Below are 14,753 nucleotides of genomic sequence, written 5' to 3'. Positions count from 1 at the left end.
AAATCAGAATATTAGAAAAGTAAAAAAAAAAAGAAGAGATAAATACAAATAGGTTCTATGTTGTATGCCAATATAATTCTATTGAGAATGGGTTGTTGAGAAGATTTGTGGGTCAACTCCCAGCTCAGTGGGAAGGTTTGTTGAGATTATTTGTATTTGTCATGCAATATTAATATAATTCTGTCATCCTTTCAATTCCTCTTTAATGAGTTAAGCTCTGGAGGCTTCTGGAGCCTTTTTTAACTTCTTGAGCCTTTCAACATAAAAAATAATCCTATCCCAACTCTGTTTTGCTAGAAAATGCTTCATTTTCATATTTTGGTTTAGAAGTCAAATCCAAATTGCATCTTCCTGCCAACCCCATTATCACTTCTGCCATCATTCTATCTCAGTTGCTACTTTCTTCCCATATTTCTATAACAAATAATAACTGAAATTTATTTGTGTTCTTAAATACAGTTTGCCTAAGACAGTACTTGGCATGCAGTTCACATTCACATCTCATAGATACTTTTAATAAATGAATGAGTGTAATGTGGCTGTGTGAATGAATGGATGAGTGGATGATTAACACATAGTACTCAAACCTATTATTATTCTGTGAACTTAGAATATGTATCACTTCTGTTCTTCACAGTCATTCTGAGATGTCAGTAGTATTATCTTTATTTGCAGATGGAAAAACCCAAGTCTAGAACTCTAGGAAAATCAAACTCCTATAGTCCTATGTGGGAGTACTAAGAGGGACTGTCTTCAAAACCATCGCTCTTTCCACTAAACCAGGCAACCTATGTGTAGAATGTTCCCACTTTTACTGCTATTAATAAATCCATCATAACTCTATAATACATTATTCATTATTTTCACAACAAACCTTGATTAAATTACTGATCTGTTGATAAGAAACATAATATAGATAATAATAATGATATATAGAGATTGCAAATTGGTGACTTCTGAAAAAGATATACCTATAACTTTTTTTGAGGGGGAAATGGAATGGAGATAAGGGAAGAAAAGTAAGCTGTATTTTAAAAAAATTGAGCTAGTACTTTGTGAATTGGAAGAATTCACACACATACACAGATTCAGATATCTGGTTTCTCTGGAGCATTCGGTAGCTACATCAACACATAAGACTCCATTCTTGATGGCCCCATTGAGTTGGAGTCTGAGACCTGCTGCCCCCTTACAAATAGCTGTGAAAAGAAGAGAAGCGAAAAGCAAAGGATAAAAGGAAAGATATACCTATTTGAATGCAGAGTTCCAGAGAATAGCCAGAAGAGATAAGAAAGCCTTCCTCAGCTATCAGTGCAAAGAAATAGAGGAAAACAATAGAATAGTAAAGACTAGAGATCTCTTCAAGAAAGGTAGAGATACCAAGGGAACATTTCATGCAAAGATGGGCTCAATAAAGGACAGAAATGGTGTGGACCTAACAGAAGCAGAAAATATTAAGAAGAGGTGGCAAGAATACACAGAAGAATTGTACAAGAAAGATCTTAACGACCCAGATAATCACGATGGTGTGATCACTCACCTAGAGTCAGACATCTGGAATGTGAAGTCAAGTGGGCCTTAGGAAGTATCACTACTAACAAAGCTAGTGGAGGTGATGGAATTCCAGTTGAGCTTTTTCAAATCCTGAAAGATGATGCTGTGAAAATGCTGCACTCAATATGCCAGCAAATTTGGACTACTCAGCAGTGTCCACAGGACTGGAAAATGTCAGTTTTCATTCTAGTCCCAAAGAAAGACAATGCCAAAGAATGCTCAAACTACTGCACAATTGCAGTCATCTCACATGCTAGTATAAGTGATGCTTAAAATTCTCCAAGCCAGGCTTCAGCAACACGTGAACCGTTGAACTTCCAGATGTTCAACCTAGTTTTAGATAAGGCAGAGGAACCAGAGATCAAATTGTCAACATTCGCTGGATCATCAAAAAAGCAAGAGAGTTCCAGAAAAACATCTATTTCTGCTTTATTGACTATGCCAATGCCTTTGACTGTGTGATCACAATAAACTGTGGAAAATTCTGAAGGAGATGGGAATACCAGACCATCTGACCTGCCTCTTGAGAAACCTGTATGCAGGTTAGGAAGCAACGGTTAGAACTGGACATGGAACAACAGACTGGTTCCAAATAGGGAAAGGAGTACGCCAAGGCTGTATATTGTCACCCTGCTTCTTTAACTTCTATGCAGAGTACATCATGAGAAACGCTGGGCTGGAAGAAGCACAAGCTGGAATCAAGATTGCTGGGAGAAATATCAATAACCTCAGATATGCAGATGACACCACCCTTATGGCAGAAAGTGAAGAGGAACTAAAAAGCCTCTTGATGAAAGTGAAAGAGGAGAGTGAAAAAGTTGGCTTAAAGTTTAACATTCAGAAAACTAAGATCATGGCATCTGGTCCCATCACTTCATGGGAAATAGATGGGGAAACAGTGGAAAGAGTGGCTGACTTTATTTTTTGGGGCTCCAAAATCACTGCAGATGGTGACTGCAGCCATGAAATTAAAATATGCTTACTCCTTGAAAGGAAAGTTATGACCAACCTAGACAGCGTATTAAAAAGCAGAGACATGACTTTGCCAACAAAGATCCATCTAGTTAAGGCTATGCTTTTTCCAGTGGTCATGTATGGATGTGAGAGTTGGACTGTGAAGAAAGCTGAGCACCCTAAAATTGATGCTTTTGAACTGTGATGTTGGAGAAGATTCTTGAGAGTCCCTTGGACTGCAAGGAGATCCAACCAGTCCATCCTAAAGGAGATCAGTCCTTGGTGTTCATTGGAAGGACTGATGTTAAAGCTGAAACTCCAATATTTTGGCCACGTGGTGCAAAGAGCTGACTCATTGGAAAAGACCCTGATGTTGGGAAAGATTGAAGGCAGGAGGAGACAAGAAGACAGAGGATGAGATGGTTAGTTGGCATCACTGACTCAGTGGACATGAGTTTGAATTAACTCTAGGAGTTGGTGATGGACAGGGAGGCCTGGCGTGCTGCGGTTCATGGGGTCACAAAGAGTCAGACACGACTGATCGACTGAACTGAACCGAAATGCCCCCTTAAAAGTAATAACACTCTGATTTCCCTGTTCCCATAAACCAGTTATTAGAGACAATCTGTCTGGTTTCTTTAGACATTTGCATTTGAACCCAATCAAATGATGTATCCAAGTATTCTGTTTTAAGTAAAATGTCAAAAACATTTTTTCCCTGTTTCCCTTTTCTCTATACAGTTGAATTATGTGAAATCACAGCATAATGTAAGAAGAGAGGACTACTGAAGATAGCAGCCTCTTCCTTCCTCTAGTGGCACTACATCAGATGTCATTGTCAGGGCTTGAGACACTCTCTACTGCAACAATTACAGTTAATGTGGAAATGAAGTAATAAAATCACTGTAAATCATTGAAGGCAAATTTACATCTAGTTCCATGATACTGATAAATGCCTGATTAAGCTATAATAACAATCAGTTGAGAGGAGGAGAAAAAAATCTAATTAATCATCACCCAAAACTCCAGATTGAGATTCAGTTTATACTAATGTTCACTTTTAAGATAATTTTAGTAGATCGTTTTTAATCTGAATTGAGTTAAAAATAAGTTATTTCCCAAGTCACCACATTTATAGTTTTATATTTCCAAGGGCATGAGACTAGTTTGATGAAACAAAAGAAAAAAGTTTCTATGATTTGAAAGTTATATATATGTTATCTTTCCCATGTTTGTAAGAGCTCAACACTAAAGAACTCTTGGGTGTAAACCATGTTCAGTTGTCTAATGCATGAGGGTAACTAATGATCAAAATAAATCTGTGAGTTTGCTGTCAATGTTTTTGAGAGCCTATTGAGGTAGAAACAATAATCTCTGAGATTCTTTCTGCCATTTATAGGGACTAAATAATGTTCATTATTCTATCCTCTTCTTGTAAAAAAAAATAACAGAGAATTTAGCCAGTGGACCCAGGATTGTCCTTTAGAAAGGTGACAAATTTCAAAGTAAAAACAGGCTCATTTCAAATGTTATCTTTGTAGGTTAGGTGTACCTCTGACATTTATTGTAACCACAGTATCTAAACCCACTACATAGGCCTTTTCAAACATGAACATCAGTGTCATTCAAGTCCTCTTGATTATAAATTGCACCAGCTAGTCAATAATTTCATTAGAACTTTATCAGAATTAATGTTAGTATATTCACAGCTATACAAGTCTGTATGTGTAAAATACAGAGTTGATACCTAGGTGTTCAAATAATCACTATATATGTACATGGAATGGGATTCCCTGTTGCTCAGATGGTAAATAATCTGCCTGCAATGCGGGAGGTCCAGGTTTGATCCCTGGGTAGGGAAGATCCCCTGGAGAAGGGAATGGCAACCCACTCCAGTATCCTTGCCTGGAGAATCCCATGGAGAGTGGAGCCCGGTGGGCTACAGTCCTGGGGTCACAAAGAGTCGGACAGGCTGAGCAACTGACACTTTGACTTTTCATGCTTATGTACCTGGAATGTTCCATTTCACATACTTTCAGGATTCACTAAATCATATCTTAAAATCTCTAGAAAATTCTACTGTCACAAGCTTTGATCTTATGAATTAGATTAATTGTTTTGTGTCAAAGGTCAAATGTGAAATTATGGAACCATGTCACTAATAGTGCTTTTTACTCTGGCTATAGATGAACATGTAAGGAGTATGTTATTAAGAAGAAAAATGACTTAGGTCTATATTCATACCCAGGGCTGTAAAAAACATCATGTCAAATCATTATTCACCTATCTCATTTATATATGTGTGTGTGTGTGTATATATATATATATATCTTATAAATAGTTCTAAAGTATATATGTAAAAACTCAAATAATAAAGGCTGTTTACCTTTTTTCCCCATAGGTATTAAAGGAATATGAGAAATAAATTATTTTCATAATCAGTGATTAAGACTTTTTAATACTAGCTCAGTAGCTATAAATATATTGATAACACACTCATGTCCTTAACTTGTATTTATCTATATCATGTAGCTAACATGTATTGAATACTTTTGTGTCATACATTGCACTAAGTGCTTACTATGTTCTGCTCACAAGTAATTCCATTTGGATTGTAATATTAGATGAGGCCTCTGCAGACGAATAAGTTTAAATAATTTACCCACATTTAGTAGGCAGCAGATCCAGAATTTTATTTTATCTCCATCACAATCCAAAATCTGTTGAGGAACACTGTATTGTCCCCAGCGATTATTGGTTTACACACATGCATAGACATGGGCATATGCATATATGTATATATAGACACATATTTACACAGAAATAACACATGAATACATATGTACAGTTATATAATTGATGTGAATTGTACATGAATTACTGAGAGTATATAAAATGAGTTCTACATCTTTGTGTATATGTACATGATAATTTCCTAAATTTTCACAATCAGGTAGAGTTCTAGTACCAAACCCATCACCTTCCCTTAAACCTTTATTGCTTCCTCCTGCACACTATTTCTATTTTTGTCATCACTGTTGTACCAACCTTCCAATTGCATGTTCATAATCTTTATGAATTCTCCCATCATTTTTTCGTATCTGACCTCACACTGTATACAATATAATTTTGTTGAGGCAAAACCCGTTTTCTGTTTTGTGGACAGCTGATTCTAGTTGATTATTTTGTGATACTTTGAAGTACCTTATCTTTAGAGAACCCTTTCTAACATAGTAACTGATGAGCTTGAGTTACTTCTCTTTCTTTTTTTTTTTTGAATAGAGAAACTTACATGTTAATCAAAGACTTTTCAGACTAAAATAACTTCAAGAACTAAATGAATACTTTCTCTCCCAGAAAAGTGTTTTTTGTCAGAATTTGTATTGTCTTGAACATTTCAATTATCTGTTCCATAGTTGCCCATCAAAAATACTTTATTTCACCTCTGTATTGAATAGTGTCACCATCTTTCCAAGACAGAGAAATTTCTCTGGCAGAAAATTTTTTAAGAGATGTGTTTTTTACTATGTAAAGCTTGGTTATTTCTCACTAGTTACCAATCCATTCAGGGACAGTGGGTATTTCAGAATAGAACCAATCTGTTAAACTGTATTCCAATTTGAGATCATTTCTTCATCAGTGACAGTGGAAACTTGTTTCATAGAAAATGGTATCAAATGGTGCCTTTGAATATACTTCACAGAATATCTAAAAACAAATGAATGCTTTATTGAGTATATTTAATATACTAAAAAAGTTCTTAAATATGTACTTGAGTCACTATGACTGTTTGGAATATTAGGTTTGAAGAGTGAAGGAATTATTTTTTATTGTGTAGCTGCTTCTTAAAAGAGCCTGGCTGTATTGAAAAACCGAGACATCATAAGAGGTATAGGTGATCTTAGATCACCTGAATATTGCCTGTGAAAATAGATTTATATTTGTTTGTTTGTGTCTGTTTTTCTAGTTTTCAAAACTTCATAAATGAGGATTTTGTGTATGTCCATGTTGTATCCTTTTTACCAATTATCTCTTTTTACTGTATCCTTCGTAATAGGAATGCTGCAGTCGAAATTTATTTTAGATAAGGGGAAGGATTTCAAATGTTAGGGAACTTATGAGATCAGGAGCATATTAGGACATTTTTATAAGGTTTTCTTCTAAGATTTTGCTTGAGATACAGGCATAAAGGGCTCATGAATTTCTCCTAACTCAAGTATGAGTTGCAGGCACAGAAGGAGAGCCTGCTGGCTAGGAAGCCTCAGGAAGCAGAGTAATGAAGGTGACTCTGCAGTACTCCTGGAAGACTTCAACCAACTATAATATACCTTTGTAAGTGAGCTACGCTCTGAGAATTGACTGGATATTTAACATCTAGACTGTTTACAATCCTTAGAGTAATACTTATTAGATCCTTCCAAACACTGGTATGTTAGGAACTGTTGAAGAAATAATGGCTTGACCAGGGGTCACACCTTCTGGAATCTAAGCCTAACTGCCTTATCAACTAGTTCTTTTAACCTTTGGCATGTGGCAATTATACTCTATATCAATGTAGTGTCATAAATGATTAACATATGCATATTATGGCATGAATGTCTGGGAGAATTAGCTCTAAGGTACAAAACTTCTAAGCCTGTTTTTGGTCTGATATGTGAACCCCTGAGCCTCTAGCTCCATATACATAGCAATACTGTAATATATTACAGAAAAAGGAGCAAAAAATACAGAGTAAGTTCAAAAGGGAAGGGGATTTCTTTTCCAGGATGGCAGTATACCAACTCCCCAGAAAAGCAAGCAAACCTGGGGAAAACTTTTAAAAAGCAATCCATTAAAGTTTTTGGAAACTGTACCAAGTACATACCAAAGTGAAGAAACACTTATATAAGAAAATGTATTAAAACTCAGTAAGAATAGCAAGAGTCTGACATTTGAGCCATGACCCATTCTCTACCTCTTCTTCCAACTGTTTGTTGGAAGCTGCACTCCACCGATGTATATGGGCAGATGTGGTCAAGAAGATGGGGCTTCCTGTCCCCTCAGCTCCCAATCAGGGCTTACCATAGATCATTGAGAGAGACAGGCTCCCAACCACTGCTCATCTCCTTCAAGCTGAAGGGGCTAAGTTTATGAGGAAGGCAACTGAGAGTTCAGGGACTCCCCTTCTGGCCCTATTTAGAAGACAGGAGATCTACCTCATGCGTGGAAGACTGAAAATCTTGCAACCTAACCACCCTTGCCCCAGCTTAAGGTCAAGGTTCCATGTAGGAAGACACAAAGCAAGAAGACAAAAAGTTATTTTTCCTCCCATAGCCTAGTATAGTGTCTCAGAAAGCTTGCTTCGGGGAAAGAACAATCAATAGGAAAAGAGATTACAAAGCTCTCACAATATCAACTGACTTTATTTGAAAAAATATGGGGAAATTAATGCCTATGAGCACTCTTAAGACAATGTCGCCTCTTAACTATACTCTGTATGATAATTAATGATAAATGTGTGCCATTATACTTTTGAATAACACCAAGAGGTAGCTGTTCAGTTCTCCTAGCACCACTTAAGGAAGAGACTTTTTTCTCCATTGTCTATTCTTGCCTTCTTTTTTATAGGTTAATTGACCATAGGTGTGTGGGTAAATCTCTGGGATTTCTGTCCTATTCCATTGATCTATATTTCTGTTTTTGTGCCAGAATCAAAACAATATGGTCCATACTGGTAGTGTGGACTTAAGCCAGGGAGTCTTAATTCCTCCAGCTTCATTTTTCTTTCTCAAGATTGCTTTGGGTATTCAGGGTATTTCGTGTTTTCTTATGAATTTAATTTTTTTTTCTAGCTCTCTGAAAAATGCTATTGGTAATTTGATAGGAATGGCATTGAATCTGTAGATTGCCTTAGGTAGTATAGTCATTTTGGTAATATTGAATCTTCCAGTCCAAGAACATGGTATATCTTTCTCTGTCATCTTTGATGTCTTTCATCATTGTGTTATAGTCTTAAGAGTACAGATCTTTTGCTTTATAGTATTGCATTGCTTTCTACTGAACATCACAATGAATCAGCCATAGGTTTAACCCATGTCCCTTCCCATTTGAACATCCTTCTCACCTCCCTCCCCATCCTACCTTCTAGGTTGTAACCGAGCCCTGTCTTGAGTTTTTTGGTAGTTATTTTCCTAAAGTGATTTTATGACTTTACCCCATGTGTGCTTAATTGCTAAGTTGTATCTGACTCTTTGTAACCCCGTAGACTGTAGCCCACCAGGTTTCCTGTCCATGAGATTTTCCAAGCAAGAGTACACCCCGTAAGCCATGGGAAATGACCTGTTTGATTCATATACTCCTGGATATGGCACAAATTGATGCTTTTTCCAGTCTCCACTGCACTCAGTTCTTCAGCATTTACTATCTACTCTTGGTTCTCATTTGGTGCCTGTAATCTATCCCTTCCCAAGAACTTGGCTCATGTTCTACTTGGTCATTTCCTCCATTTTAATATCCTTCTGATGCTTCATGTTCAACTCTTCAAAGCCTGCTTTCTGCTCTGAATTCTTTCAAAGAGACAATTTTTTTTCTCTCAGAATATTGTAACATGGCTATTATTTATCTGTTACTTAGAACTTACCATAGTGCACTCCCTTTGGAGTAATTTTGTAAATTATAAGTTTCTGGGAAGTAGTTCTTAACCATTTTAGTTACCTTCTCCACAACTTCTATACCCCATATATGCTGTAAAGGTCTGCCACATATCAAGACAAACAATAAATATTAAAAGTCTAAGCCAAAAAATAGAAATCCTTTTAAAAAGTTTAAAAATTTTATAATCCTTTATCTAACTGAAATTCATTGCCATTGTCAGGAAGATTTGTAATATTAACAGTGAATATCTTGTTATGTTTAGCAAACAGAGAAATTCAGAAAAATCTACCCCAGACAGGTAAGAGAAGCTGTTAATAAGAAGCTAACGGGGACTGTACTGCACTTTATACGTATGCTTTGTCTCATGTGATTCTCACAGTATTTCAGCTTCATATCTTATAAACGAGACTTGAATTGTTAAGTGGCTTGCCTTTGTTTTTTCAGCTAAGTAGGGATGGGTATCTGACTTGTACCAGGTCTTTCTGATTTCTAAACCACTTCAGAAAGTCATGCTTTTGCTGGCATCTTTATCAATGCAGAAAAACCCAGGGTTATATATGATGAGATGGTAAATGTCTGCTTGTGGATTCTGATTCCTTGTCTGGGTCAGCTTACCTTCACAAGTCAAAACTGTGATGACTCTCAAATAAGTTCAATAGCTTAGAATATATTGTGACATATAGTATTTCTGGATTTTCTCATTTACCTAGGATCACACCAATTTACTTTGATGTTGCATTAGCAATTATAGTTTTTGACAGCTTCATCTGTAGTATACACGTATCCTTTTATGCAAGAATAAGGTGGGAACGTTATGATTACAGGACGTCTTCAGTAGTAGACACTTGGAAACTGGGATGTCTATCGTGTGTCATATGTCTCATTAAAACTATTCATGGGTTTAGAGGAAAATGTCTGCTAATAGCTAAGGTATTTTTCTGCCTTCCCTGGCATGTGTTAATCATACTCCTGGTGTATGTTCAAAAAATAATGAAAAATACAATTTTTTTAAAAAGTGAAGAAAAAGCTAATAGTTTGATAACAAAACATTTGTCAAAAATACATTTATAAACCATGGAGCATAGGTTAATCCCCAGTGTGATACAGTGACATCTGTATACTGGAGCTAGAAAATCAAGTTTAAATTCCAGCTCTCCTACTTAGTAGCTATATAATCCAGAGAAACTCACTCAATTGCTTGGGCTCTCTTTTTGTAAAAAATTAATCTAATTAATATATCATTGTATTTGCTTCAAAACGTTTTTCATTGGAATTAAATGAGTTTAAGGAGTAAAGCCCAATTAATAATACATTTGTTAAAATCCTTAAAGTCTTTTTAAAAGAGTTTATCAGTAAGAATGGCTATCTATTAATGCTTGTGAAAGACACTGAATAGGTAACATATCTAGTTTATATATATAATAAATATCCATACAGTGATAAGTATATTATTACAAATAATTATACTGTATACAGTAATAACAGACAAACACATATATGGTCACTTTAAAGAGGTAAGCAGACATTTTAATATAGTTGTTAAATATACAGCCTTTAGAACAAGCCAGTTGGGTATAAAAATGGCTCTCCCATCTACCAACTTTATAAATTTGGTAAGACACTCAGACTTTGAAAGCCTTAATTTCCTCCTCTATAAAACGGGCATATTAATATAATTTGCTTCATTGCATATTCCTGAATAATTAAATGACATATATTTAATATAGTGCTTTGTACTTTGTGAATACTCAGTAGATGATAGGCATTTCTGTTATTTTCACTTAACTAATGAGAAAACAGAGGTTCAATTAAGTATCTTGCCTATGTTTCCACAGGTACAAATTAGGTATAAATTAGAATCAGAATTTGAATTTGCTTCTGTGCAACTCTAAAACTAATACTCTTTTCCTACAACATGTAACAGTTCACAGTCAGCTGATTTATTTTCCCCATTAATGGAGTTTTTTCTTTGTATCCTGATATGTCTGAATCCTACAGTGACTTACCTTCTTGTACAATATATTTTAATTGTGGATCACCAGTTTAAAAAAATAAAGTCAAACCTCCAAATGCAGGATTTTAGTTAGCTCTTTCTGAAAGTTATACTTAAAAATGATTATCAGGGTCTCAGTGTGAGAACCAAATCAGAATTTTCATATGAATTATCTTCATTAACAAAATAACAGGAACCAGTAATTATATAGTGATTTTGCACTTACTATTATTAGATTTTATAAACATTTTATCATTTTGAACCCCTGAAATGTTGTGAGATGGGTTAGAGTAGACAGGACAGTGGAGAATCTGAGGCCTGGGAGTTAACAGAGTTAGGACAGTGCTGGAGAAGTAGCAATGGCAGAGCTGAATTTGAACCCACGCTGCCTCCCTGTGGGAGTGTGCTTTAGGGCATCACTAATAAAGCCCAAGCACTTTAAGCAAGAAATAAGAAGTGCTTTACCTCTTTTCCGTGGCGCCTCGGAGGCTGCCGGCCACTTCAGAATGAAGCTGAACATCTCTTTCCCGGCCACTGGCTGCCAGAAGCTCATTGAAGTGGACGATGGACGAAAACTTCGTACCTTCTACGAGAAGCGTATGGCCACAGAAGTTGCTGCTGACGCTCTGGGTGAAGAATGGAAGGGTTATGTGGTCCGAATCAGGGGCGGGAACGATAAGCAGGGTTTCCCCATGAAGCAGGGTGTCTTGACCCATGGCCGAGTTCGCCTGCTACTGAGTAAGGGGCATTCCTGTTACAGACCAAGGACGACTGGAGAGGGAAAGCGCAAATCTGTACGGGGTTGCATTGTGGATGCCAATCTGAGTGTTGTCAACTTGGTCATGGTGAAAAAAGGGGAGAAGGATATTCCTGGACTCACTGATACTACAGTGCCTCCTCGCCTGGGTCTCAAAAGAGCTAGCAGAATTCGCAAACTTTTCAATCTCTCTAAAGAAGATGATGTCCGCCAGTATGTTGTGCGAAAGCCCCTAAACAAAGAAGGTAAGAAACCTAGGACTAAAGCACCCAAGATTCAGTGTCTCGTGACTGCACGAGTTCTGCAATACAAAGGCCGGCGTGTTGCTCTGAAGAAACAGCGTACTAAGAAGAACAAAGAGGCTGCAGAATATGCTAAACTTTTGGCCAAGAGGATGAAGGAGGCCAAAGAAAAACGGCAGGAACAGATTGCCAAGAGACGGAGGCTGTCCTCTCTGAGAGCTTCTACTTCTGAGTCCAGTCAAAAATGAGATGTTCCAAGAGTAACAAATAAATAAGATCAGACATCAAAAAAAAAAAAAAAAAAAGAAGTGCTTTGCAACCCAATCACATCCACTTTTAATACTGGTGCATCTTTTTTTCTTTTTTTTGTCCTGACTGACATTTACCTCAGAAACAAGTAGAGGATCAATGGCATTTGAATTAAAGGGCAGTCATTGTTCTTTATGCTGGACATAATGCTTATTTAATGTTGACATAATGGAGACTGAATAGTGTAGGGTAAACAATTGTTACTGCAAAGGATCCAGAGTGTATTTGTGTATGTCAAATGAGGCTTCAAGTGTGTGGGCTCATTGTGGCCGCGTGGGAATAAGCTTTGACATAAGCTGATGAAGTGGGAGGGTTGTTTCCATGTGTTTTATCTACCTCTAGTGAAAAATGTTTTCATTTCATCACTCAGGCTTTATGTGGTGGTTGTTGTTTGCATTCTTCCCAGTAATATCTGTTCTGTATGTCTGTTAAGACCTTGGTAAAAAAAAATAACAATAAGAAAATAAAACACTGTGTGATACAGCCTCAATTCTGCAGATCCAGTGGCATGGAAAGGAAAATATGATTTGCTTCTCCACACATCAAAGACTCTTTATCAGAAAGAAATTCCAGACAGCTGATGGGAGATGACTCATAAACTCTGACCACTCCCAAAGGGAAAAAAAAAAATCCCTTTATCAAAATGACAGCTATATAGGCCATGCGCTCTTTTGTGCTGTGATTTCTATGCCATAGCTCTTGAGGTTCCTAATCAAAATCTCTTTGGCTTGTTGCCCTTTGCCCTGAAAATTCTGCTCCTATTTATATCTACAGGTTATCCATCTACTCTGAGACACAGAGCTGATAAAGATAACAAAGACCCAGTAGATAAATCAGTGACTGAAAACTCCTCTAAATATCTGGAGAATGAGATAGAATATGGAAGACATTATGAAAAACATCTTACTCTCATACTTTACAATGTCAGTGACAAAATGTGGGTATTGAAAGTTTAGGCTTTGGATATTTTTTTTTTTCTTACTGTGTGCTTGGACAGCTTAACCTCTTAAATTCTTTTATAATCTCTGAAATTAATAATTAGGATGCATAACCAAGGAGGATTTTTTGAGAATTAAACAAATTTTCAAAAATAGCTTTAGGTACTATAGAGGCAGCCATAAATGCTTGCTGGTAAAATCATAAATATATCATTTGACTGCTGTAAAAGTCATATGCAATTAACACATTAAGCAACATTAGGCTCAAATCATGGGTTAAGAAAATATGTCCTAATGATCAAATGAAGATAAGCTACTTATAGTAGCCAAGTTGTTCGGTCATGTCTGACTCTTTGTGACCCCATGAACTATACAGTCCATGGATTTCTCCAGGTCAGAATACTGGAGTGGGTAGCCTTTCCCTTCTCCAGGGGATCTTCCCAACCCGGGGATTGAACCCAGGTCTTTGCATTGCCGACAGATTCTTTACCCTCTGAGCCACCAGGGGAGCCCTCAAGGCTACTTCTGGCTTGTCCAAATGAGGCTGACAAATCATCTTCCTCAAAAGTAAATATATAGTTTGACCAAACTGCCAAAAACAGCCATTTTGGTTCTCTGGAATTTAGCCAAATGCATACAGCAAATGGAAATGCCTTTTTTGCTTGTTTTTTTTCATGAGAAACTACTAAATTTCAGCTAAGAATAGTGGGTGTCTGTAGCATTCTTGCCTGGAGCTGTTCCCATCTGCTTTCCTTTCCAGTTTAGCAGTCAGTTTGCTTCTATCAGAGAGAGACAAACTGAGAAAATCAGCAGTATTGATGCTGGAGAAGGATCAATTAATTGAGTAGAAAGCAGAAACCCTGTACCCAGCAGAGAAAAACAAAGGCCTGAAAATACCCTAGACTGAGATTTCAGTCCCAGTCAAGGTAAATGGCCGAGCCATAGACTAAACAGGGATTTAACAGGAAAATCTGGGAGGTGAGCTAGCCACGGACAGCTTTGGTACACTAAGTATATCTGAATATGGACAAAAGGCTGTGCAGATTTGCATCAAACAATCCATATAGTTCAAGATATCCAAATATTACCAGCATGAGGAGGCTGCACATACATGTAAAGCACACATGAGAAGTTCTCGCAAAAATAAAATGGGGGCAGACAGAAAAGTACTTAACTTTGAGTGTGCTACTAAAACTACGCGTGGACCCATCCATCAGTCCTGCTCTGCACAATACTGAGAGCAAATACCTCCTTACATTTCCCTCAAGGTTCCTTACTGATCTCACCTTCGTCCTGGCCCTGCAGTGCAGTCACACAGGCTACTCCTAGCTAGCCCCATTTAAAATAAGAGTAACAACAACAATAATAAAACT

At 36.9% G+C, this 14,753-nt stretch overlaps 1 protein-coding gene and 1 long non-coding RNA gene across 2 annotated transcripts in view; both read left to right on the top strand.

Moving 5' to 3' along the window:
- Positions 1 to 14,753, top strand: part of LOC139032454 (uncharacterized) — a 130,378-nt gene that overhangs the window by 14,671 nt on the left and 100,954 nt on the right. The gene's annotated exons all lie outside the window — the stretch shown is intronic.
- Positions 11,616 to 12,441, top strand: LOC139032453 (small ribosomal subunit protein eS6-like). Its single transcript, XM_070459597.1, has one exon. It carries the CDS (start codon positions 11,641 to 11,643, stop codon positions 12,379 to 12,381), a length of 741 nt encoding a protein of 246 aa, XP_070315698.1. The 5' UTR covers positions 11,616 to 11,640; the 3' UTR covers positions 12,382 to 12,441.

Source organism: Odocoileus virginianus, chromosome 3, assembly GCF_023699985.2.
Source record: "Odocoileus virginianus isolate 20LAN1187 ecotype Illinois chromosome 3, Ovbor_1.2, whole genome shotgun sequence".
Lineage (NCBI taxonomy): Eukaryota > Metazoa > Chordata > Mammalia > Artiodactyla > Cervidae > Odocoileus > Odocoileus virginianus.
The sequence above is the reverse complement of the archived record's forward strand: the minus strand, read 5'-3'. Positions and strand labels throughout refer to the sequence as shown.

Coding starts and splice junctions, on each gene's coding strand:
- LOC139032453 (XM_070459597.1), top strand. CDS start 11,641: ATGAAGCTGAACATCTCTTTCCCGGCCACTGGCTGCCAGAAGCTCATT.